Source organism: Dermacentor andersoni, chromosome 6 (assembly GCF_023375885.2).
Source record: "Dermacentor andersoni chromosome 6, qqDerAnde1_hic_scaffold, whole genome shotgun sequence".
Lineage (NCBI taxonomy): Eukaryota > Metazoa > Arthropoda > Arachnida > Ixodida > Ixodidae > Dermacentor > Dermacentor andersoni.
This window is the reverse complement of record NC_092819.1, coordinates 118,579,606-118,607,251: the sequence shown is the minus strand read 5'-3', so window position 1 is coordinate 118,607,251 and position 27,646 is coordinate 118,579,606. Positions and strand designations below refer to the sequence as shown.

Sequence of the window (27,646 nt, the reverse complement as noted above, 5' to 3'; positions counted from 1 at the left end):
CCCAGGGGGCTCCCTAGCTGAAATGGAGCAAGCTCTACAAGCGGCCTTGGACGATACGGAGGCTTACCTCGCGGACACGGGTCTCAAGCTGTCTACGAGTAAATCGGAGCTGTTGCTTTACAGACCCGCAAGGCAAGGGGTTCGGGGTCTGACACCCCTCAACCAGCTACCCGTGGCATTATACGCGAATAATCGGCAGAAATTCCTAGAGACATCTCAGTTAAGATCCTTGGCCTGCTCATAGACGCAAGGGGCTGTAATGCCAGAACAATTACCCACGGTACAGCCATGACGGAGAATATGTTGCGGTTAATTGCTAGGGTTTCCAACCGAAAGAAGGGGTTAGGTGAAGACAACTTCCTTCGGATGTACAACGCGTTTCTCATGAGTCATATTAACTATGTGGTTTCAGCTCTAGTATAGACAAACACGGAAAAGACCAAATTAAATACCCTCATGAGCAAGAGCATCAAGAAAGTGCTAGGCTTGCCTATTGCCACGAGCTCGACGAGGTTGGCATGGCTCCCAGGATAATGGAGGACCGGCGCATAACATTGACACGAGAAACGAGGGCGACCTACCTGGTGAGGCCGTTCCCGCGTAACGTGTATCCACAGCAAAACGAGGGCAGACGTAACGCCCGTGCACGAGCCGTCTTGAACAAAGTTAGAGATGACAGAGTCTCCGCGGTCTTTGTCGATGCAGCGCCCTACGGGAACAGTTGAGTGTTCGCGTTGTCGGTTGTAGACGGACTGGGAGTGCTTCGCTCCTCGGCCTTGGTCAGAGCGGCCACCGCGAGTATAGCAGAGCAAACTGCGGTTGCGCTGGCCTTGTGTGGCCCAGAGCGTTCCTATTTACACCGACTCGAGGGACGCAATCAGGGCTTTCGAATCGGGTAACCTCGCACGAGAAGCAGCCTCTATTGTAGAGAAAGGGCTTGCCCCGGTACTCATTTTATCATGTGGTTCCCCGCAAACATGGGGACGAACGTTCTCGAGCGCTTCCCCAACCTCAACGAGCTGGCCCAGGACCGTGAGTGAGAACTCACGCTCCGCGCGGTCTGGAGGCTCCGGAGCGGCAGGAAGGGGTTCCGCAGAACGATCCACTCCTCACATTTAATGAAATTACTAAACCTTACCAACTTGGTCAGAGACTTTATCCTCTGCCTCACCCGAAGCTTAGCAGAGGTCAGTCAGCTACTCTTAGGATGTAGCAGACGGGATATTTGCCGTCGCTATGATTCCTAAGCAGGATGTACTCAGATGTGGACCCTAGTTGTCCCGACTGCAGTGAACCGTTTTGTTGTATGGCTCACATGCTCTGGCGATGTCCCGCGCTGCCTAAGGACTTCCTCTCCAGCAAAGCCGAATGGGAGGGGGCCATCAGAAGCACGGTACTCCAAAATCAAACCAAGGCTATCCAGAGGGCCCAGGAAAGCTCGGAGCATCACGGCGTGCTGTCCTCTACGTGTGTGCGGCCAGCGGTTACAAAGGCCTCCCGTTAGGAGGTCCAGACAGTAGCTCCTCAGGGTTAAATAAAGTTCGATGTCTGTCTGTCTGTCTGTCTGTCTGTCTGTCTGTCTGTCTGTCTGTCTGTCTGTCTGTCTGTCTCTCAGGGTACATGAAAAAAGATGCAGAAATAATGGAAAAATATACATACACATTGAAGGAGTCATAATAAATGAGGTAACCGTCGAAGGAATTGTGGGGGTAAAGGGTTCAGAGTAACGGATGAGCAAACCACACAATGAACACTGTAAAATTTGCTACGAAACAAGTTCGGATAATGATACAAAGCATGACATATCACAAAAAAGCTATGAAGGAAGGGCACCTAATTAGATTTGTGGAAGCAATTCTGATGCATAACATAACGTGCAGTCAACCATTCCACAGCCTAAACAAAATTGAAGAAGAAAACATCCAGTCTATAATTAAGTATACCTACAAAGTGATCCTAGGACTACCGGTAGGCAAACCAACCCAAAAGCAATTAGAGCTCGGAGTACATAATACATACTCTGAGCAAAAGACGGCGGTACAGACCACTCAGAGAGGACAGATAGGTCGAGAAAAGATGGCGAGAGAGATAGTCGCTACGGGGGGTTCCCACCCGACCTACAAAACCTGTACGAGGTACTGCTGGAAATCCCGCATCCCGTCCGATGCAAGGCGGCGGTCGCTCCCTTGCTCAAGAACACGGACCCAAACAAAAACAAAAAGCGGAGAAAGTAGAGGCGAAGTTGGTTCCGCGAAGAAGTAAAAAACCAAAATGTTTAGTATGTGGACGCTTGCAGGTACAACTGGCAACGGTCAGTTCCAACAGTAATCAGCAGCGAGAAGAGAATGGTGACGAGCGCCTCCGTGTACACGTCCTCACCGCCAACATGAAATGCTTTGACCTTGCCCTGGCAATCAAAGAGCAAGAAGGCAGGGAGTAACCACACATAATTATCATCTTTGACTGTCAAGATGCTTGCCGTTACTTTGTCGACGGTGGCGTCCCGATAAAAGTCAAACATTTGCTAGGCGGGAGATTAACGAATGGATGCATGTTCATCTCGTGTACGGGACACAAAGACGCAGAAATAAACGAGACTGCGGAAGCCCTAGCTCGAAGGTGGACGAACCAAGCAGAGCCTCGACCGTACTCTCCATACACCCAAGCATTCCAGGAGGAGCCAAGCGATGAGCTCAACGCGAATGGTCCCTTGTGAAGTTCTTGCTCGCCGGTGAAAGTCGAGCGTCCCCATAAATCGTTAGAAAGGGACGACTCCATATACCTCCGTAGCTTTGAAACAGGCGTTTTCCCAATTGATAAAGATTAAAGGCAATTGTTCCAGCGCTGTATAGGCACGCCTATCTGGGGTGTGGCGCACGCCATCACTAAATAAGATATACTGGGGTTGCCAAAAGAGACCAGCGAATTTAAATACTACTTAAGGTAAATTTAAACAATCCAACACTTTGGAGCAATGGGAGGTACAACACGGCAGCTCTGACATGGAGGCGCAGCTAGCATTTCTGCGTGACGTCAGGCAGGCTCCAGAACCTAGTGAAGCCCTCAACTTGAGGCCCCACGCATCGAGGTTATAACCCTTTATTCGAACCCTTTTCAATAAAGTTATTCCTCCTCCTCCTCAACAATTATGTAGCTTTTGCCTACATGGTCTCTGATAAAGTAGGATTCGCGATTAGCACGCAGAAACGAAATTGTATGAATGCGTCAGTATTCTTGGGGCTTTACTTAAAGCCATTTCCGCGGCTTTGTATCTGTATATCGCTGGAAGTTCGTGGAAATGTATTTTTATGCCCAACCAGTTGCCCGCCTACCTGATTCCCTGGATAGTCAGTTGCTGAATCGTGTACTGTATACCTATCGGGAATGTTGTGCTGAGGCAATAGAATTTGAAACCAATCGTCCCCGCAACATGCGGCACTGAGTATTATGAAATGTGGACATACGTGTCGTTCTTCAATGAGCCTCTTTTACGCCTACTTGGAGAAGTGGAATTGTGCTACTTGGTCTGTGCTGCTCACCAATGGGCCTATACGACGCCAATTTAGCCCACTGGGAATGTGCCATGAGGTGTCTGCCACTTTTCAATGAACGTATTTGACGCCAACCTAGAAACTATGTACAGGGTCTTCCGTATTTGGCCGGTGGACTTTAAAAATTTCCTGCCCAAACTAGTCGTATATACGAGAGCAAACATCGCTCACAGGTTAGCATACTGTATTCTGATTTGTTTGAGAAGTATTTAAACACCAGTACTTGCCTGCGTTTTGTATAATGAACCAGAAACTATTTTCGGCTACGAGTACAGATTTTGCAGACCGAAGCCAAGCTGCTGATTCGACAGGTGGCGCCAACTGGCAGATGCCGAATTGCTACACAGCGACAAAGAACATCAAGCGGAAAGTCAGAGAGGCTGAAATATTCTCATGGGTGGCGGCAAAGGAAAAGAAACCTGTCATGACTAACTACTTACGAGAAAAAACGAAATGAGGCAAGACACCATTTATGATAACTCAAAGGGAAGCTCATTACTTTTCGATGCCAGATCTGGATACCTTAGAACACGCATCTACAAAGCTAGGTATAAGAAAAGAAGGATGAAGAAGCATGTGCTTGCTGCGTAAAAGCTAGGGAAACAATGGAGCATGCTTTATTAGAATGTGAAGATATCTGCCCAGCGGTCGATTTAGGCACCACTGGCCACCTTGAAGCCCTTGGGTTCAGCGAGAGTAGGGGAAAAGTAAACATTTGCGCAATAGAGATGAGTAAGAGGCTATTGGAAGATTGGTGAAAGAAAAGTAGGGAAACTACAAAAAACGGAGACGTACAAAAGCAAATTTGGCAATAGGGGATACGAAAATTTGGTTGTGGGCTTTCATATGTTTCATTTTCTTTTTTTAACCTAGGTAGGGCATTAAGCAGTATACTACAAGGGCTTGATGGCGCAACCGACCGCCCAATTCCAAAGGGGATTCTCATAACATCCGTCCATTCATCGATCAAAAGAACAACTTCTCGGGTCGGCGGGTTTGTTTTCCTTGTCTTCCACCAGATGGCGAAACCTGTCGGATCATAAGCTTGGCTCCCGTGCGTAAAATCTGTGCTCATAGCCCAAAGCAGTTTCTGTTTCATTCTACAAAATGCACGCAAGTACCGATGTTTAAATACATCTTAAACAACTTAGACTACAATATGCTACCCTGTAAGCGATGTTTGCTCTCGATTATATGAGTAGTTTTTGGACAGAAATTTTTTAACGTCCACCGGCCGAATACGGAAGACCTCGTATGTGGGGGAACTGTGTGAGTGGGAATATGTGGGTATGCAATCGACGAATAAGAGTACAAAAAGCGCATGAAGTATGGCAAAAATTCTGATCGCAACAATAGGATGGTGGCATTCATTCCGAAAGAATGTTGCTATGGTATTGATTTGAGGAGCGAAGGAATCACTGATACTTACTCTCTGTTTTTTTTGTTTTTACTTTCTGTAGCAAGTCAAACTTTGTGTTTCCCCTAGTTTGTGAAGTTTGTTGTTTGAAGCCCCAGCCGTGCCAAGTGTAGTCACTAAAATGATTACTTGCAATAAAAACATATTCTTTGTGTTCCCATTTGTTCGTTCAATCTTTTCTAAAGCCGATTTTGTACCATATGCCTGAGTGCAGAAAGATTATCAAAGCACAGAGGACGCCGTATTCCACAGTGATATTTCGGTGGCAACAGCGCTCAAAATACCAGTCCACAACAGACACAGAGGTTTCACTAAGAAGATATTTAGGCACAGTGTATCGCTCCACATGTAATCCGTTGTTCGTGGCCTGGTAAGAGAACCAACGAATCGTGAATGATAGCGCGAGTGAGTGCAAAGGAGGCTTTTACCTGCTATCGAAAGCTTATGGTGCATTAATTCTATGTGAATGCTTGGCATCTTCTTTTTCCTTTTTCCTTGTGGACGTTATGCCACTGGCATTCATATCTGGCATGTATGTTGTTTCGTATTGCAGTCATGCAATGTGTCGATGTAGCCTAACTCGGCGTTTGTATTAATAACCAATAATGTATTGTGTGACAATTCGCAGCAATGAATGCATAGAAACTTACTGGGTAAATAATGTGGCATCCGATACACTCCATGACTTCGAGCTGTTGCTCCTTGATCTCAGGAGGCATCACGAGGCTGAATAGACTCATCGCTGAACACCGAAGGTGGGCTGCGTATCCCAAGCGAGAAATCAAATATCTCACGTAGTCACCTTCCTGCAGAAGTTCAAGATAAGGCGTCACTGCAACACACTCATAAAGAGGTAATATTATTCATAATACAATGCGCGCTTTACGAAGTAAAATTTCTTACACTGTATTCACTCTTAAATAGCCTTAACTGAACTACTGAGAACATGTTTCTGCGTCTCTTTATATCCACCCGATTTTTTTTTCTTGGCGAGCAACATCTTTGTCTTCCCGACTTCGTTTTTAAAAAGGCAAAATCAGCTTCCGGGCTCCCTTATGAAGCTTCAGTTCGTTCATTTTCAGCTACTTCAGTTATTTGTTTGATCATTGTCCGCACTAATGGCGCGTGAATTCTTGTATCGCCATACTCAGTTAAAGAAAGAAGCGGTGGGAAATTTTCAATGCGAACCATTCTTTGTAATGCTTAGCTGTTTCGAGCTGCCTTTGGGGCAGGGTCGCCTTGCCTTATATTTATGGATGAGAGTTGCCTTATATACCCATGTTGTAACCTTTTGCCTTATCATTACGCAGGCAGTCGTTGTCGACAGTTCGCTGGAAATATCTAATTGCATTTTTATACAATTTCTACGCCTGTCATAGGTCACGTCTTTCATTTAACGACACGAGTTCTGATATTTCCGACAGTGCATATTCCCTTGAAATTATCTTTCCTTGTAATTTTGGTGTGGTGCTAAAGCCAGTACCTTTCTGTTCCTACTCTGCACATATTAATGGGTCATGTTCTCAATAAAAGAGAGTGCTTCACTCTTGAGCAAGCCATAATATATCGCCATTTTGTGCCGCTACTCTCATCGGCTCAATATACAGGTGTAGTGTTATTGCTCTGTTTTCACCAGAGAAGCAGCTCTGTCCTGACCGTTCTTCAGAGTTATATGAAACTTCTTGTGTACAGGATGTGGAAGCTAATTTTAGCCAGAGTTTAAAAATATGACGATGCCACATACCTGGACAGAACCAAGGTAATGTTGTTTGCCGTCATTTGCAGATACTCAAATTATTTTTTTCATTCCGCCTAATTAGGTAGTCTTAATAAATAATCAACTTCTCAAATGCTCCAAATAGATGAAAAATGTCAGTGAGAGAATTTTAGAGAGACATGAAAAACGCCCGATACGGACTTCTATTGCTGAATACGTGCTACATAAATTGTGTTTCCGAGCGTGAAAGAAGCCCGCACCTGCACGCCAAATTGCCGCGTGATTGGCTGCTCGATAAATTTACGGATTTCAGGCCTGTGCTAGAGAAGATTAGTTTCTTCTAATGTCGTCTCTGGGCATTTGCTACTAACTGTAAATCACACGAACGCGTACATTTAGCATTATACGATAAGTCACGGATCACCGGCGCACGACTTTCTCTGATGTTTAGTTAATTACAATAAATTTCCGAAACAACCGAAGAGACCTATACGTTGCGCGATAAGTCTGTACGCAGCAAGCTGCTACCATGCTGTTCGAACATGAAGCTGTCCTTCGACGAAGTGCATGGCGTGGCGGCGACTGGGTAAAAAGATCGTGATGCTTTCACCCGACAATGAACAGAACCGTGCAGCCAAAAACACCCATGTCTTTAGCAGTGGTACCACGTGAAAGGAGCAATGGCGCGCGTACGAAAAGTGACAATGCTTGCTTGCGTGGAGGGCACTTGCGGCAACGCGTTGGGGAAATAGCTGTTTACAAAGATCTCGTGTGAGAAAGCGTGTAGAAACAATTCCCTCAATGAATGTGAACAAATTTCGTGGCTGCACCAACGGTTAACTAGACCAGTTTTGTGCCAAGACGTTATTGGCTGTGGACCGAACCCGAAAGCAGACATCATGTGCTTAGGGTACCACGTTGATACTGGGGGAGATATTTCGGTGCAGCCAGGACAAGGTTAGCGACAAGGAAACATGATGTGTGGTAAATGCATGAATAGCTTCCGACAAAGCATCTCAAACCGGAGTTTCAAGTATGCCCCTTACAATAGAAATAACAGTACGTTTCTAAACGTGCTCTACATTGAGCCAGGATCATCCATACATTGTACAGGACCTTATCAAATAAGCGGCTTTTCAAAAGTCTTAGAATGTGGCACACAGAAAGAAACACGCTAAGAACGCTTCTACCACAAGGATTAAATGTTATTCGCATGATGGGCTTCATCATTAGCAGCTGACTTGGTAATCTCCTGTATTATAGTGCATTTGTTTTGTGTTTCAAATGCAGTTGCTTATTCGCAATGTGGTGAATCTTTTCGTTTGACCGCAGTTCCAATACTTTGTCAGTTTGGGCACGCTTCTTGAATGTGTAGTACTTAATTGTATACTGCTAAGTGCATTGCATCTTGAATAAAAGAAAACACACATAGCCAATTGAAGATAAACGATCTCGCTGCATTACATTAGTGATGTAAATTTAACTGCGAATATGCTTGGTGGTTCAGCGGAAGTGTTCTAGAGTTCAAGAATGTCTGCTTAAAGAGATTTCATATGTGTATTCACAAGTTTCTCGGATTTCGGTTCAAGATTTCAGTGTTTCTTATCACTGTAAGTTAGATCAATGTTAAGTTTTGCTTCTGAAGAAAACGTTTTTTATTATTACCACTAGGGGATATTAACACACAGGCTTGCTAGTGCTATGAACACCTGTCATTGGCTAACAAATCTTCAAGGTTATTTCTCAAGACTTGCCTTTCTGTATCGCAAATTTCTCGAATGTTATCGATGGTTCTATCTGCTGCCTATGTTGTCGCCAAGACTCCTGCAATCAAATACCATGCGGTAAGCAAATATTGGTGTTTCACTATCGACAAATTTGCTTTCCGCTATCGTTGAGCTGTGTGTTACTTTTATTTTGTTAGGCACATGTTCTGCCAATAAAGAGCTAATTGCGTGACTGAAGTTATGCCACTATGGTTGGTCGCCGTCCATAAAATGCGATATTTTCCACACAAACCGGAATGGAATATCCCTGGCACGTAAGTAACCCAAAGGTGACCATAGTGCTATGTCACACTATACACACTATTCGGAGGAGTGCTACTACTCTATTTTTAAGGAGTACAAGAACTCTGGGAGAGTACGATCATGCTGTTCTGGATGAGGAGGAGGAGGAGGAGGGGGAGGAGGAGAAACATTTCTTTAAAAAAAGAAAGGAACAGCAGGTGTCTTTCTGTCTGTGCGGGAGGCGCCTTTAGTCCAGGGCTCCTGCGGCTCTTGCTGTCTCCCGGGCCCGCCGCACCAGTTGCTGCTGGTTACCAATGTCCGAAACTAGTCAGCACGACCTCCCACTGCTCAGGTGTGGGGTGGGGTATTTGCGGAGAGTACGATCGTTGTGTTTAGGCGAATGCGATCATTCTGTTTGCGTGAGCGCAAGCGCTCTGTTTGTGGCAATGGAAGTGAATTGTTTGGCTATGTGAAGGGAATAAACTTGGTTTCGAGGAGTATAAATGATGGGCTTAGATGAATATAGCGAATATTGGGTGAAGGTAGTACAAACAAGCTAGCACTCTTTTAAATAATTACTGGTACTTCTGGGCGAGAATACTAGCAATTCTTGAAAAGTTCTTTAACTCGGTCAATGAAGTTATACTGCTACCTTCAAAAGGGAGTGAGCACTGCTGGAAATAGGCGGATAAATGTGGGAGAAAAAATGCTCATTCAATGGCAGTTCCTGCGATTTGTTTTTAGCGTAAAATTTAGTGTTCTTTTTTGCTAAATTTCAGCCGTAATATTCGCTTTACGTATTCTAAACACCTCTCCAAGACATGAAGGAAGGCAAGCCTGATAATCTAGCGACGGAGAAGAGATCGACACCAACGTTGCGCTGATCGAGCACTTTTTCCTTTTCTGTTATTGCGTTGTCACGAGCAGCGCCGCTCGGCGCCTGCTTCGGCCTCGTCTTCACTGGTTGTCTCATGTGACGTGTGGTGTTTCCCACCACTAATTTCCCCCGATAGACTCAAGGTCTTCCCGGGGCCGCGGTATGGTCGAGTATATAGCCGTTTAGCGACTCGCCTGACTTCCTGGATGTTTAGGAAGGTGATTTAGAAATATCTCTTGGTACCGTTCTTGCTTGGAAAGGCCTCGACCACTCTGCAGAGTTTCCACTGCAGCGCCGGCAAGTTGTCGTCCTTGAGAATCACCAAGCCGACAACGCGCAGTTCGGACGAAGGCGATGGCTTGCAGTTTCCATGATTGGTGCAGAAGCTTGTCTCTGTACTTGAACCGCATTTCCAAGTCATGCGCGGTGGAGCAGACAAGCAGCCGGTAGTTCTTGTTGGTTGTCCCACTACGCGTTTGCAGGTTAAGTATTGCAATAGAGTCAGCACCTCTGCATGCTCGTTGTCCCCGCAGAGCTGCGTTAAAGGGTGGAAGTTCACAATCACTTTGACCTCAGCAGTACTTTGAGAATCTCTTCGTACCTGAGGCTGTTTCGTATAGTGAGGCACTTCGTGTCGTTTATACAGCCTCGACCGATCACTGAACCTAAATTACCAGCGAACCTTTTACGAGGTGACGCGACACTGCTGTGTCAGCTGTGGGTAAGAGTAGCATTCACCAACTCCTACAGCTATCGCATTGGAATGGCCGACTCACCAATCTGCGCTGAGTGCAAGTGTGAAGAGACCATCAGTCATCTTCTGTGCCACTGTTCTCGCTTCGATTATCAAGGTCAGACTCTCCAGTGTGCCTTCGATAGACTGGATGAGAGGTCATTTACGGAAGCGCAGATCTTGGGAGCCTGGCCGCACAGTTCATTAGCCCAGAAAGCAGTTCGAGCGTTTTTTTCTCTTCCTGAAGGCAACAGACTTCAGTGCCCGTCTATAGACATCCTACACCTAAGTTATCTCTCTTTGACTCCCCTTTCCCCTCCACGTGTAGGGTAGCAAACTGGACTCAGGCTGGTTAACCTCCTTGCCTTTCCTTCTTCCCTTCTCACCTCTCTCTCTCTCTCTCTCAGCGCATTGTAAATTCTCCAGACGACGTGCTCCCAGAAACCACCCCATCACGGAACTTGTTCTGCGATGAATTTACACCTGGTGCGGTGAGCACTTCCGTGGTCGTGGATGGTCTCGGTGAACAGCAATCGCATTTATTTCTGACAGCTGCGGAATATCATGGCCTTATCCGAATAAACTATAGATTGAGTGCCACACCCGAGTGTACAATGACGAAAGGCAAGGATGAATCCTGTAGTTCCCATGTCAGAGGTTATATCTAGTTATGCTGCTTCTTACACCAAGCAGGAAAGAACTGTGATATGAAGCCTCGCAGGCTGTTGAACACAACTGCACAAAGGTGGGCCGCAAAAGCCTACCCCCACCACTTTGAATGCTGACATTTATGATAAGCGGTCTTTATGTAATGGTGCCACCGGGACCGAGGCTGGAAGTAAAGGTGACACGGCAAGCACGACTGTAGCACCTTCTTAACGGTTCGTCTTCACTTTGAGATCCAAAATGTGGACCGGAAGTTCAGAAGCGTAACGAACTCTGTCATGTAGAGGACGTGGTTGTGCTGCTGATACCAAGAGCCGCGTGAACACGTGGTCACTTGGTAACAGGATTGGTTGTTTAAGTTCGTCTGGCCCATGGAGTTCCTTAAGCAGCCTCTCACTCTAAGAGACCCGTCCTGGTCCTTCTCCGAACGTAAGCATAGTACTCTGGAACCTGGTAGCAATGGCTGGCCAGTGGGACGTTCGGCGACCTCGGCTGGGAAGGCGGTTTTCTGAATCAACTTGAGAGAATACCGCTCCGCCTGATTTATTTCCAATGGCTTCCGCAGTGCAAAAAGGGATGGCTGGTTTTGCGAAGCGTCGCAAACAAACCACCAAATCCAGGCAGGTGCTCTGAGAAGCCTGGAGAATGGGCTATAGTTCTCGAGGTCCAGCAGTGTTGTCGGTGGACGTATGTGTTGCGGTGAGACTGTGACGGGGCATATTGACGCAAATTCGCTATTCAGTTCCTGCAGCGTCAGCGCAGCTCCATGGTGCAAATACTAGTTGCTTTATGGTTCGGCCTACCAAACAGGTCAAGTTCACCACTTCGTTTCTCGAGTTAGAACTGCTCCTTCTACTCCTCGCGTCAAAAGGTCAGCTGGGTTGTCTGGGCTCAGGCATTGCCGCCAAGTCTAGCCATTGGGTAAGGTCTGGATCTCTCAAACATGGTTCCTTACGAAGGTCTCATAGCGGTTAGCGTCGACAGAGCCATTTTATCACTATTGCTGAATCAGTCCAGAAGGGTGCCACACATGATGCGACCTCGGGCTTTTCCTAGATGCAATTCATAGTCTTGCCATTTAAAGACACCCAAGACGCTCTAAACAATGTGGAGAAGTTGTCTTCAGGGGTGTGGGGCAAGACATTCTAATAAGGAGCCGGACGGTAAAACTGTCATTCGCTGGTGCTCGTCGTACAAACACTAGGACTCTACACGCCTGAGAACGAGAACCAATATATTGTCCCGACTCTATGATCTTGCTTTGTCATTCAGATGCAACATGGCATGCGAAGGGTGGAACAGACAGGCAATTCTGAAACCCAAATCTCCCACAAGTTCTCAAAGTCAGATCGAAGTGGCTCGTTAAAATCGACGCCCTGCCGCCATAGCCATTCGAACTACAGGTTTTCCCGCTCCATTTATTCCAGGTGCCAGTCAACTTGATTCAAGCGCCAGTCAATTTAATGTAAGCGCCAGCCAATTTAATCCATGTGCCAGTTATTTTTATCCCAGTGCCATTCAATCTAATCCAAGCAACACTCAATTTAATCCAAACGCCAGCCCATATAATCCAAACACCAGTGAATTTCATCCAGGCATAACGGAATTCAAGAACCTTTGAATTTCAACAATTCTTAAAATTTGGGAAGATAATATGAGTTAACTCTTTGAACATGGAAGAACGAGGTGGTAGACCAGTAGACATCCTGCCGCGCGACTAACGACAACTTTGCAGGTTTTAACACGACAGCGTTAAGGAGCACGTGGTAAAGAAAAGCCGGTGTGTTTGGCGTCGGTGTCGGCGGCGTTAGCCGTTAGTGATAAATCCCGGGAGGCGCTTCATGAATAAAAAACAACTTGCAAGATGGGCTAGGTGGGAATCGAACCAGGGTCTCCTGAGTGTGAGACGGAGACGGTACCACTTAGCCACGAGTCCCATGCTTCAAAGCGGTACAAAAGCGCCTCTAGTGAATGCGGTGTTGCCTTAGAAACGTGCCGTAGAAAGTTATACTGCGGTGTTTATCGGTAATTATGTGCGTGTAACTTACAGAAGTCGCAATTTTACGAGTAGCGAAGTACGTTTCCGTTGCATTTTTTCTGCGCTCTGCGCAAACGCAGAGCCATCTTGCGGCAGACACAGAAAACCCCCCTCCTCGCAATGTGCGGCGCTGCTCCGACGCTTGGCGCGCAACTCGCCCGCTCTCTCCTTCGGGCCGTGCCAAGGAGGTTAAAGAAAAACTGCTGGAGAAGAAACTGTGTGCGGAAGGTGAAGCCGCACAGGAGGGGCACGATAAAACTGTAAATAAACGATACAAATGGCGAAGAAGCGCTTTTCGCACACTTCCCACGAGTTAATCGACGTCCTTGGTTAATCGTGGCTTATTTTACCAGACAGATACTTATCCACGTGTATTTGTGTATTAAATAGCGGTCTTAGTTTGAAATCTGAATATCCTGGCATACTGTATTGGGGAGAACGTCATCAATATTAAGATGAAGTTGCTATTTTCGTTGGGAACAACCAGCGCTTATTATCTAATTCGCCTAGCATTACAATAGCAGAGCTAAATCACCTAATCTGTAAGCGGAGATCAGCCGACAAGGCTCTATTTCAGGTGAAGGAGGGGCAAGCATTGGCTTCACCTTTCGTGGTGAGAAGCTACGGGAGCTTCCACTCCAGCGGTTTTTCTTTAACCTCCTTGGGCCGTGTGCGAACCGGTGCGCGGATGCCCCACTACCCTTCCGTTTAATAAGTTTTCTCGCTCTCTCCCCTTCCAACTTCACTCGTCACTCGCTCCCTCGCGTTTTGGCGACGCGGCTCCTTTCCGTTCACAGCGCGATTCCTAGGTGCAGCGTCCGGTGCGGGACGCTTCTGACTAAAACCCCTGAATCTCCCACAGCCGGAATCGTTGTGTGCGGTCAGCAATGCCTGGCAACAGGGCCGTTTTTTTCATTGCGGGGTGCTTTGGTAATCGTGACGATATATTGTTTTTTTTTTACAAGTACTGCTCCAGGAGGGCACATGTAATGCCTAACGGAGGCCTCTGAAGAGCACGTGACATTACAATAAAGCAGGCGTCGCAGGGAGTGTTCGCATACAAAATTGGCTGTCCGTGATCTTATACCCTCTTGGCATGCACAGGCTTCGGCGAGCCCCATCCAGCCCTGGTTCGAGCTTTGGTGTTCCCGTTGCCGCTTTGGTGCCCTGGAGGCGCCGTCAATAATACGAATTATGTACTTTCGTCGCGCGGGCCCAACAATGGAGGTCGCCGCGCGCTGGAAAGAAAAAATATACAAAAGCGCGGCGCCTGCTTCCACGTGACGCAGATTGGCCAATGGGGGAGCGGAGGAGGCTGGGGCGACTGAAGGCGTGGAGGAGGACGCGCCAGGGTGAGCGCGGTGGCGGAAAGATCTAAGAATGGCGCTACTTTTGAAAAATTGAGGGGCTTTACCTCTGACGTGAGCGATGCGTGCCCCTGCGATGCGTGCCGAGCTGCTTCCGAGGAGTCATGCGTCTGCGTGGTGCTCCCAAGCGAGATAGAGGGCGATCCCATCGAGGCGTCAGCCCCATGATCGCGTCGGCCTTCATGGCGAGTCGCGGCCCGGCTTTTCGTGCCGATCACGACGTTCGGCTCGCGTAAATCGTTTCTCCCTCCTAGACACTCAGTTCTTTGGTTCGTTCCGCATGCTCAGGGGCACGTTTCGTTGCCGCGCCGAACGCCGCGTTCAAGAGTGGAACGCGATAGCGTTCCACTCTTGAAGGCGAAGCTTGAGCATCCTCCAGTTTCTTTTCTTTCCTACTTCGTTATGAGAGCGACACATCAGATGACAATTTTAGAAATTAACTGAGAGGAAAAGTCAGCATGAATTCGTCGAGCTGATGGTACACATGCGATTTGGTCATGGCTATCAAACGAAACACTAAGGGTTGATTCGCTGATAATCACTAGGCCCTCGCCGGTAGGCTTCCGTCGCTAGCGCATACGATTCACTATTCTACTGCGATATCCGCAGCCTCCAATGAAACACCTTGTCATAGGTACCACTATAATAGTCATGAATAAAATTTAATTGCATAAGCGATATGGTCGAGTCACTAGTGATCACAAGTGAAATACAATGCGCTGCATAACGTCACTTATTTCCAATAAAATACGATGAAACGAGGGACTCACTATGCCCACTATAAACTCGTATACTTGAGTCACGGGTGAATATTATCACAAATTTGACTATCACTGAGGCAGCTTTCACTCGTAAGTGGCGTCGTTAGTATCACTCAAGCTGTAGCAAGATCAGCACTTTTATGTTATCACTGCCAACTGATACCGCCGAGTTTTTAGTCATCACTACAGATGCGCTCACCGCAATGTTCTCGAATTTTCATGCAGAATAGCTTCATGGATATCAAATGAAATATCATTCAGATGTCTATTCACTAACTATAACTTAATAACTATAGGAGATACTAAGATTGATTCACTGTAGTGATGAAGAATCACTTTGTGTAGTGTATTGTCACAGCGTTCATTCATGCACGGCGTCAATGGTATTAATAAAAGAGTCAATAAATGAGAGTTTTAATCAGTCAACATTGCTAATTGACATCACAGAGCCATTAATGTTCACTAGTAATAAGTTCTATTCAGTGTTCTTGTACTTTTATGCTGCATAGCGTCATGCATGTCAAATGAAACTTTTAAACAACTATCCAATTATGATCATTTACGATCAGTGACCATTTGGTCTGCTACCATTGCTACCTAATAGTGAAGTGTGATTAGTGATCACTAGTGACAAGCTCACTTCTTTCTTTTCGTACTTCTTACAGCCTGAAGTCACGGGTATCAAATTAAAATTGAGTCGAAGGGCAATTCAAGTTTAATAACTAGGAGCTGCTAAGCATTTGTCACTAGGTATTACGAGTCACTTTGCTATGGCAGCGGCAACCATCTCTTGTGCACGTAGTCATTGATGACTATAAATATGGTATTGAATTAGCATTTTCTCTGCTTTCATTTGTACCTCACAGTAAAGAGTGATTAGTGATCACTAGTGATAAGCTCAGTTCAGCGTTCTCTTAAAATTAGTTTATAGTGTCTTGGATGTCAAATGATAATTCGAAGGATGATTAAATTTTTACAACCTGGGGTGGCTAAAATTAGTCACTAGTAATCACGAATCACTTTTACATTGGTAGCCGTCATTCGTTCATTTCGCTATAGGTTAATATTTTCCTCTGAGATTGCAGATGTGGTCAAAATACTGGTGTATAATGGTGACTATGTTCACTACTATTTTCATAACTACTCACAAATCACAGCTTCATTGACAGAAATGAAAGGTCGCTAAAGAGTTGGCTCAACTATGACGGCTTGGAACTGACATGTGTGAGCCAATTGACGCAAAGAAGCCGAGGTGAGGTTCTAGTTGCCAACTTTCTGAATATTTAAGCCTTCTTTCACTGGAACGGTGCGACAGGCACCAATTGACTTGAAGAAAGAAATCGAAACAAAAATGTTAACGTAACAGGAGCAACGCTTCATCAATTGGCTTGTAGTATACTGATGTGCAAAAGATCTAATTCGAAATTTCGCAGAAAAGGTTAGTATGTGTAAGTGCCTTTAGGCTCTTATGAAGCAATTTGATTTAGCTGCAAAGGCGACGCCTGTGAATCGTTGACGCAAACGCTGACCTTAAGAGCTATGCGTAGATCTCTCAGAGGCAAACTTTATTATTATAAACCAAAAGCACTTTGTTGGAAGACTGTCGACTTTCCTTTGAGTGCAGCACTGAGAAGTTTTCACATATCGTGGCACTCTAGGGCAGCTTCCACAAAATTGTAGTTGTGCCTGTCGTAGGCAGTGCACTCAACTTGCAAGATGTGCTGCATTGACTTTCCCGCAGCCTCAACCAACTGTGCCCGGTAAAGCTGTTACTAGGAGAAACCCGGTGGTGTCGTGGAAAGACGGTCGCGCCGTTCGGCCAGAAAAGCCTTCATACCAGCGTTGAACTTCGAATAAACTTCTCCGATTGGATTGAAGAATGGGCTGTAGGGTGGAAGCCGCTTCACTGAGTGATCATTGGTGGCCAAGACAACCTCTTCAGCATGACGGTGCGCTTGCGCGTTGTCAAACAAGAACACAGCTTCAGCGCCAGGTTCCTGATGACGAACTTTCTTGGACAGATCATCGAGAAATTCCTTGAATACAGCCCAGTGGATCTCGTCCACTAAAGTCCAATGAAGAAGGCCATTTGCAGACATGCAAGCCAAAACATTTATATTAGCGCCATTTGTCCTGGTTGCAAGACGACTAGCTGGGGCGCCTCGTCTCGCTCTGCCAAAGCTTGTTGCGCACCACACGTTGACATTCATCTCGTACATGTAGTCCCGCGTGACTGTTGTACCCTCGTTTGGAAGCCATTAAGCAAACTTGCAGCGCTCTTCCTTGACATCAGGGCGGTTACGGTCAACCGGCCAATGAGTAACTAACTTAAGTGTATACCATTGCCATTGAGAAGCCGATCGATGGTCTACTTGCTGATTTAGGTACCGGCAAACTTCTCTGTCAAAGACATCATGATTTGCTTGAGCGTGAAGAATGGATTTCTTTCTAGAACTTCACGCAGGGTCTTGAGCTCATCTCGGTCAAACTTTTTTGACGAGCCACCGCGTTTCTTGGCTTTTTCGCGATCTGTTGCGGTGATTGAGTGCACAGTCTTTACATTTATTCCTAGTCTTTGGGCCAATTGCGTCAAGTCACCACCACTTCGGCACGCATCGATGATGCGTTAATGATGCAAGGCAGAAACGCGACTGTACTTGGTCTTTTCTTCATCAGGCATCTTTCTTGGTCGTCGAGCAGCTCGCACATCGCCTGCTTCCATAGCACAAATTATCAAAATATTCAGTTTACATAAAAGCTGAGGCACGCCTCTCACGATGATCGCACAACGCCTGTCGCTGGTCATCTACCTGTCGCCTGCATGGAAGTGCCGCTTCCCTGATAGAATCAGCCACATGTCGTCTGCTTTACTTAGAACTTTTATCTTCAACATTAGTTCAAGAATTTATGTTTCGTACAAAGCTGACATAATTCCCAGACGCAAACTTTTACGGTGTTTATTACCCGATATAACGAAGTGTCTCATTTACAATATCTAGACAATCGTGGTAATAGCCCACAGACCACTGGAACTTCACTGATCGCCTGCTCGCGCCCTGCAAGAAATGGCTTGCACTATGTTGAACCTTCTGCGAAATTCGCGCGAGACACATTCGATAAATATCTGCCATGCTTCGTTTCTCCTCCTTGCGTTCACTGGTGCAACTTGACGCGTTAGCACAAATTATTAGGCTGATAAATAAAAACTATATTGAATTTTTGCTCTACGACATCAAAGCACTTTGATGCTCGAAAGTCTAGATTTCCAAACCCCACCTGGCTTCTTGCGAGCCCATAGTATATAGGGATGGTCTTACTTTTGTCTAGCCAGTAGCATATGGCAAGGACCGGAAGCGAAACTGTGATACTCAAACGGGAAAATTCATTCTGGCCACTCGAAGGGCATCTTAAATTTGGAACAGGGAAGTAGCACGCCCATGGTGGTCGCGAGAGTAAGCTTACCGCAGTTCAAGATTCGCCACTCTTGACAGCCATTGACGAAGCTCAGGAACGCCTGGCCTTTGCTTCATAAGCGTGCATCCAGCGGACGCACACAGTGAACAAAATTATACAGGAATATTAGAAAGAAGAGAGCATCCACTACGATGGACCTGACTAATGTCCACAAGCAATGCCTGAGAGAGATGTCGATAAGGAAGGCCGTATTTACAAATTAAGCTCTCCCTGAAAGGAATATTGTACGCAAACGCGTCAAAGCAAAAGAAATGCTACCATTCTCGATATTTGTAATTTACCCTGATTTTAGCACGACACTCTTTAAGTTAAGGAAAACAAAACATAAATTGTAGTGCACACAGGTATGCTTGCTTCTCAAGAGGCGTGATGCGTTTTTTGTTTGTTTTATTGTTGTAAAGCCGTTCTTGCTGATTGCATCTTGAGCAATTATGTGTCCGTTGCAGTCCTTTTGGGCGTTTCGTACTTTGTATTCGCCCTTTTTACTCATTCACAACACTCGCTTTTTTCAAGAAATTTGTTGCAACAGCAAACCGTCAAATGGGCCGCCATTCTCTGAACCTATCAGACCTGCGAAAACGTTCTCTACGCGTCACAGCTGCCATAGGCGATGTGAAGCACAGTGAGCGTCGTGTTCACTTCATAGCGTATTACCGCAGTTTACATACGTGCGACGTACGGGCAATGTGATGTGATCTGTCATCTCCAGGGACTAAACCGTATGAGATCCTACACGCCATAATCTAATTACGATGCTAATGACTTTTCATGAGATGGCCTTACAGAGAAAGACTGTATATACCCTTCTAACAGAACTGCGCAAAATCACTATTTATTGATTATGACTCGCTGATGTTCTTTGTATTCTTGAAATTATTGCTGGCTTATTGAATCTTTACTCAACTGCAGCGCGTACAAGTAGATGCTGTATAGGTGAAAAATTATTTATATTTGCTACTGGCTCAAACTTCTCATTTCTTAATGGTCCTAACTTAATCACCTTTTCAGCAACTTTCCATTTTATGTCCATGAAGCTGTGATTTGCGAATGGTCGAGAAAGTTAAAGTGAACATAATCACCATTGACCACCGATAATTCGAGCAGATCAGCAATCTCAGACGAAAGTATTTAGGGAAACACATTCACACCTGTGGTAAAGTCAACGAATAGTGGCTACCGCTGTTATAACAAAGTGATTCGTGATTACTAGTGACCAATTCTTATCATCAATTCTTATCAATCTTAGTATCTCCTATATTTATTAAGTTATAGTTAGTGAATAGCCGTCTGAATGACATTTCATTTGATATCTATGATGCTATTCTGCATGAAAATTCGAGAACATCGCAGTGAGGGCATCACTAGTGATGACTAAAAAGTCGGCGGTATCAGTTGGCAGTGGTAACACAAAGGTGCTGATCTTGCTACAGCTTGATTGATACTACTGACGGCACTCAGGAGCGAAAGCTGTGAGCCAGTGACTTAAGAACACAAGTTTATAGTAGGCATAGTGAGTCAGTCGTTTCATCGCATTTCATTGGATGTATATGGCGTTATGTTGCGCAAAACACCAAGAACCATGAACTGCGCATTGTATTTCTCTTGTAATCACTAGTGATTCGATCATATCAGTTATGCAAATAAATGTTATTCATGACTGTTTTAGCGTTGCCAATGACAAGGTGTTTGATTGGTTGCTGCGGATATCGCAGTAGAATAGTGAATCGTATGCGCTATACACCGAAGCCTCCCGGCGAGGGTCTATTGATTATCATCGAATAAAACCCTTATTGTTTCGTTTGATAGCCATGACCCAATCTCATGTGTACCAATAACTCGATGCATTCATACTGACGTTTCCGCTCAATATATTTCTAGAATTGTCATCTGCTGTGTCGCTCTCATATGGAAGTAGAAAATAAAAACCAGGAAATGTTGTCGTTAGTCACGTGGCAGAACGACTACTGGTCTACCACCTCGCTCTTTCATGTTCAAGGTGTTAACTCATAATATGGTCCCAAGTTTTCAGACGTGTTGAAATTCAAAGGTTCTTGAATTCCCTTATGCCTAGATGAAGTCCACTGGCGTTTGTATTATTTCGGCTGGCGTTTGGATTAAATTGAGCGGTGCTTGTAATAAATTGAGTGGCGCTCGGATTAAAATGCCTGGCACTTATATTAAATTGACTGGCGCTTAGAATAACTTGACTGGCGCTCGCAATAAATTGACTGGCGCTTGGATTAAATTGAGCGGGAGAACCTGTAGAGTCGAGCTCTCACGTGGAATATAGCAACGAAACCCAACGGGTCAAATAGCCTGGTAAAGGCTTGTAAAACAGTTTGGTTCGTCAATGGTTGCATTGACACGTACCAGAGTGCAGTTTGCGCGGTAAGGATCACTCGTCTGATATGCGGTTCCAAAGGATACCAAGCACCTTAGACTTGGAGCTCTCCTCACTAAGATGCTCGATTGAGAGGCTGTCATTCAAGAACGGCATGCAGAGAAGGCGGTAGTTGGAGCACCATTTTTCAGTTATATTTCTGCATTGGGTATAACGGCATTCGCTTCCCTGCAAATCTTCAATGCCTTCTTTTCAGAAGACGCGCCTATGACTAAGTCGTCCATGTAAAATTAGTGTTGTAGGTGGCTATAGTGTCCATGTGCGTTTTCCACGTTTCGAGGCAGTGCTTCAGGGCTGTTGACAGCGTGAACAAGCTAGTGAACACTCAGTAAAGGTCCCGGGTCATGCGCCACTCGACGATTGTCGGTACGGGGTGCTCACGCGTCGGTAGCCGGTCGATCCCCAGGAAACAGAAAGTGTCTCTGTCTTCCGATCGGATGCATATCTGGAGGAAGGCATGCCGATCCGGATGTCAACGGTCATAACAAACTTGCTGCTTCTAAAGTGCAGTGGTAGCCGCAGGGGTTTGGGACCAAGGTCAAGGCCTTCATCTAGTACGTCCGGTAAAAACGATTTGCCATATCATGCGATAAGACATTGAACACGACAATGACCTTTGTAGTCACGGCTTCGCGTCGGATTACTGCATGATAAGGCAGGTAGTAGACAACCTCTCCAAGGAGTTCAGACAGAACTAGTCTTTCGGCGTAGTCCTCCGAATGTACTCGCTTTTGGAGGCATCGTATTCCAGCAGTAATGCTGGGTGATGTTGAAACTGCTGAAGCTGGTGCTTGAGCTTGCCTTCAGCTACTCTCCGGTTCGTATATGCAATGAGACTTGGCGCCTTGGCCACCAGCGCTACTACGTAGCGTCCTGCGCTCTCTTATAGTGTGCTGCGAAAGTTGAGCAGCGCCGGGTACTTGTTGTCGTGACCCTCGTGTCTGCTGTTTATGCCAATGCCATCCAACCGTCACATCTCTGAGTGATCTCCAAGTCAGAGCTCAATGCGCCAGTAGTCAGAACAAGTCAAGAACAGGTAAGTTGTACTGTTCTTACGCGGTTTAACGTACATTCCTTGAATGACGCAGCTACATATGGTCCTATTGCGCAAAACTTGTCGGGGAAACACTCGACGCGTCCCGTCACTACCCTCCAATAATTGTTAGAGCCGATAAGGAGGTTTATCGTCGAGCCTTAAAGAGGCTGCTCCAGCGGTTCATCAGCAAATGCTAGATTCCGGTCACGCATAATACTTTATTTTTTTTTTTGTCAGGTTTTACGTACCAAAACCACTTTCTGATTATGAGGCACGCCGTAGTAGAGGGCTCCGGAAATTTCGACCACCTGGGGTTCTTTAACGTGCACCTAAATCTAAGTACACGGGTGTTTTCGCATTTCGCCCCCATCGAAATGCGGCCGCCGTGGCCGGGATTCGATCCCGCGACCTCGTGCTCAGCAGCCGAACACCATAGCCACTGAGCAACCACGGCGGGTACATAATACTTTAGTCTCCGCATTTTATGGCCAGACCCTTTATGCTACAAATTTCTGGCACCTCCAGCGCCTAAAGAGTGATGTCATTCGACTCAGTGCAGCCCCACAGTGTGACGTTTACCCTACGGCACTGGTAATGCCATGGCGAGTTGTGCCCGCCGAATGTAAACAAGTCTAGTTATTTATTTCCAGTTCAAGGCGAAGAAAGCTACTGCGACAAGTCTTCACGAACGTAGTTCCGTTGGCTGCGGTGTGAAGAAGCAGCCGTACTGGCATGCGGCCGCGGTTTCGGGATGTGCGCATTGCGCCTGTTCGGAGCAACACAGACGATGAGCGCTTGCTGCTTGCAGGAGCTCTTGCTGCCAGATACTCTCGTTGTGTGGCCGCATTTTGGTGTTTAGCTCCAACAGGAGTAGTTTATTGTGGCCTGTGGGTTGCTGGTCGTTCCCAAATATCGCACAGTGAAAAAATGAGACACTTGCGGCATCGGTCGTACTTGAGCCACGCTGCTCTTTGTCAAGTGCGAGCAATGTGTCCCTGCTTCTCTGACTTCACGCAGCAATTTTTGTCGAAAAGCCGTTGGCGCTTTTCTTCCGCTCATATTGTGGCCCGGCAATCACTCGTCTCGTGTCCAGGGATGCCACAAATTCGACGTCCAGTCTGTTCAGGTATTGAAGTGGCAACTAGCAATAAAGACCGTGCTACTGTGTTACTTTTTGCCCCAGCTTGTCTTTAGTGGTTGTCTTTAGGGCACCTCGATGCTTTTTCGGCTCCAATAATATAGCGACACAGAAGACACCGACACCCACTATTCCTTGATCGAGCACTTCTTACTTTTCTTGTGACGTGCTAACGAGCAGCCCCGCTCACCGCACGCTTCGGTCTCGCCCTCACGGGTGGTATTTTGCGACGCATGTCTTTTCCTGCCACTCCTTTCCTGCCGTAGACTCAACAATAAGAATCAAATGCAAACATTAGTAACCGTTAATCAATATAAAGAAGACATTTTCTTTTGTATTTACCAGGCGATTGATGTTTACAATGGACATAAGAAAATACGGCACGGATACTTAGAACTGCTTACTTGTGGGAATGTGAGAGCATTATAGTCCTTTTAGTGAAATGTATTTTTTTTTTTTGCTTCTCGTTCCTTGTCTGTACAAGCTCTCGCCTGCGTTGTAACTGCGTCTAGGTTTAGCCACATGAAAACGCGCTTATCGTGTCAACGCGCCCGCTTGCCCCCGAGAAGTTCATTATTCGAAGGACCCCTCAGTGTCGTTCAGTTGGACAATACTGCTTTTTCTTTTATACACTCATCGTGCACTCTCATGGCGTGGTGCCACCTCCTACCGATTGGCTGCGCCGCCGCGTGCCCAGGGACGCATGCTCTAGGCCATATGTTTAGTCAACTAGATGGCTGCGACGTGACGTACGCAATGATGCATGCACTAAGGGCAAATTTAGTCCATCAGAGCCTTGGAGTCGCTTTGGTGGAGGCTCGTATCGTACCCCGGAGTCCCGGGTTAAATTCCCACCTAGATCCAAGTTTACCTATAATATTTTCAAAGAAATCAGTTCACTGCTTTTAAAGCAACCTCCCTGAGCCATTTGACGTCAATCCAAGTATTTATTGACGTTGTTAAGTATTTGCCGTCAGCCCTTTTATGGTACCATCATGCGGGCATGCCGCTGCCAACAACGCCGAATTTTCGCATAATGGGCATCTATTTCTTTCGCGTTAAACGTATTCAGAAAAGTGTGCCACATTATCGATGCTTCTAACAATAAAAGAGGGCAGAACGCTTTTTTGAAAGATCCTGCTTAGTGGTTTGATTGTAAACCTAACCACTTCAGAACTAAAAAAAATTCATTGCAGAGCCCGTTTTACGATAACTAACGATGGTTATGCGTCTGGCATTCAAACAATGCAGTGACACGGCCTAATAAGGCCGTGTCAAAAAGAAAGCTTATTGTGAAGACCCGTAGACTGAGGAACCTTAATAACGGGAGTAAGGCCTTCAGCATGCTTGTTCTTTAGTAGCACTGACATAACGCTTTGAGTTATAATAGTGGACGATTGTCCAACTGGTTTAGCACTCTACACATCCCTTGTCTCTGGGAGCTATATCGCCGCACACACAGAAAGAAGATATGTTCGAGCGTCTCATCACTGTTGCATGTGTCGCACGTGGGGCTGTTGGCCATTTCAAACAAAGAGAGCTTATGAGTTCAAAAATGCAACGCCTAGCCACCGATAGTACATCATGGCCTGTTCACGTCGTGGTCACAATTGCATAGTATTTTCTAGAGGGCATACAGGTACCAGTGATTAGGCTGGTACGTTTCAGTAGTCATGCAGAAAAGACTGACACGCTTCACCCGCAGGTCATATTTTGCACGATCGCCGATTTAGCGGGCCACTGTCGTTGTGCTTTAGTGTTACATGTTTTGCTGGGCATATTTAAGTTCGCCCAATACAGACTTCAATTTGTAACACACCTTCCGCATTGCGTTATTCTTGACCATCGCTACAACGTGACAAATTGGGGAAGTGCTTCTCTGTTCATGTACCGAACGCCCCCAAAAGCTGTGATCCAATCCCGAACCACGAAGACAGCACCGACGTCGCCGTGGACGGTCAAGCTAGCCTCAGGCCACAGATCCTGCCCAAGGTTTGGCATTTCTACTCATGACGACCAGGAAGAATAACACCTAGTCGGGAGCCACGATGACGGAGTCAGGATCGTCAGCAGTCATCGCACTTCGATAGCTCAAAAACCACGGACTTTGCATCGATCATCATATGAAGACCCTAAAACCTGGATGCAGCAATACGAGAAGACTGCGACGTTGAATAATAGGAGTGGCAAGGATAACTTGGGCCATCTCTTTTTTCCTTGTATGACGCTACTTGGAGCTTTTCTGAGAACAGAGAGAACCTAGCACCATGCAACCTATTTCGCGAGAAGTTCTTCAAGGCCTTCAGGAATATCGTAGGCAAGAAAAGGGTGAAAGTTCTTTTGGAAACCGAGTACATCAACCAAAAGAAAATACCGCAATCTTCACATGGCAGCTCACTCACCTCTTCTCCCATGCCGCACCCTACATGGCTGAAGAAAAGAATGTGCAGTTCCGGATGCAGGGTGTGAAATAACCGCTATTCATGGAAATGATACGCCACTCACCATAGACTATCGCAGTTTGTTTGGAAGGCCACAACAATCAAGAAGATGCTCGAAATGCGTGCCAGGCAATACAACCGTGATTCGCGTAGAACAAACTACGCTGAAGCTCAAACGCTAGGCACCAACCAGCTGCCCGAGCCAATCAGTGTCACCTTACGGGAAGAGCTGCAGAAGTTGGGCCGAACGTCGACCCCCCCCCCTTACCCCCAGGTTACTCGTTCGCTGACATATTTATGGAAGAGCTTCAGTGGCAATCGGCAGTGACAGAAGTTTGCGCATCGCCCCGGCCGGAAGCGGTGGCCAACTCCACCATTGGCGCCCGCGCGAGCGCCGCGTAACGCTTCAATTCTGTCGTCCCTCGCCGCCACCAGCTCGCCAGCCCGTCGCCCAGCACAACTACCCAAGGAAGACAGGCGTATGGCGTGCTTTAGACCACTACCCGCTCTGCTATTATTGCGGTGAAACATGCCATGTGTGCCTGCGATGCTCATGCCCCGATTTGGGACTACAATGATTTGTCGTGAAAGCGCCACGCCCATAGCAAGGTGAACTACGTTGTTATTTCGCGTACTCTACCTGACTACCTAGACTGATTGAATTCCTGGATGACCATCCAGGAATTCCCTCTCCATCTCCAATTCCATACCAGTGCCTCTAGCCGCAACGGGGACAGTAAACTGACGCATTCTGTGACGTTAACTTAGCCCCTACCCGGAAAACTAAAAGCAGCAACCGATGAAAGTTCGGTTGCTCAAATCTACTTGCCCGAAAATTTTCCTCCCCCTCCGACGACGACGCTTCAAGATCTTTTATGACGACGCAGCAATGATCCGCCGCCATCCCTAGGAAGGTTGCAACCAGGAATACGCCTACAAAAGAAGACCCGAAGAAGCGACGTACTAACATAGGTCAACGCGACAAAGCCTGTTTGGACGCCATGACGAAACTGCAAATTTAGGTCAAGAAGTGCCAGCCTCTTGTTTTCAGATGGATGGCCAAAACATAGCTGCTCGACTCGGCACTGGAGCCGGCTGTGCTGTCGTCAGAGTATCTATGGACGCGAAGTTGAGTACAGCAAAGATTGCTTGGAAAATCACTCCACTCCGTACAGCTCTAGGACACCTCATAACGCCCACCAGAGTCTGAAGGACAAGAGTTATAGTGTTTGAACAGACTTAGATTGCGAGAGCAGCATTCCGGGCAATTTGGTTCTCCATTACTATAACGTCCATGTTGTTTTTGTTGCTTAATATTACTTGAGCAATGAATTACATTGCGACCTTCGTAATCCTGTAAGAATACGCACGAGAGGTTATTGTCCTGATCGCCTTTCTGAGCCAACACGGTGGAATCATCTTCTTAAAGCCCAAGTTGACAACTCTGTACAAAGATCAAGCGATACCACTGGAGAGACTCTCAGTTATCGTGCTCAAGTGTACTTGAAGATAAAGTCAGCATCCCGCCACGCGTCAACACTATCATTTCCGTAGCCGCAGAAGCAGCTGCAGGCATAGAAGCCATTGTCGAGAAAGCCCAACAGCTGCTGGTGGAACGTGAAATCGCCGTTGTAAGTTACGCCAAGGAAATAACAACTAATGGTGAGGAACTTTAGACAGGATTGACCCGCCACAGTTGCTTAGGGGCTATAGTGTAGGGCTGCTAAGCACAAGGTCGCGGGATTGAATCCCGACCAGGGCGGAGGCATTTCGTTGGAGGCGAAATGCGAAAACACCCGTGTACTTATGTTTAGGTGCATATTAAAGAACCCCAGGTGCTCCAAAATTCGGGAGTCCCCAACTACGGCGTACCGCATAATGAGATCATGGTTTTGGCACGTAAAACCCCACAATTTCTTAATTAATATTTCAGTTAGGATTAGTAACTCCTGAACAATGCCATGAAGATCGCATATATAGAACAAGTTAAAGCAGTCAGCCGTACGCTTGTCCGCTTGGA

General features: G+C 46.4%; 1 protein-coding gene across 3 annotated transcripts in view; it reads right to left on the bottom strand.

Annotated features, from left to right (window-relative positions):
• Nucleotides 1–27,646, bottom strand: part of LOC129382418 (uncharacterized) — a 216,846-nt gene that overhangs the window by 171,511 nt on the left and 17,689 nt on the right. For all 3 annotated transcript variants that reach the window (XR_011895268.1, XM_055066304.2, XM_055066306.2), the window contains exon 2: nucleotides 5,619–5,774. Coding sequence is in view for 2 of the 3 variants with exons in the window: in XM_055066304.2 (XP_054922279.1) it covers nucleotides 5,619–5,708 (90 nt within the window). In the remaining variant the exon portion in view is untranslated. The remainder of the gene's footprint in view (nucleotides 1–5,618; nucleotides 5,775–27,646) is intronic.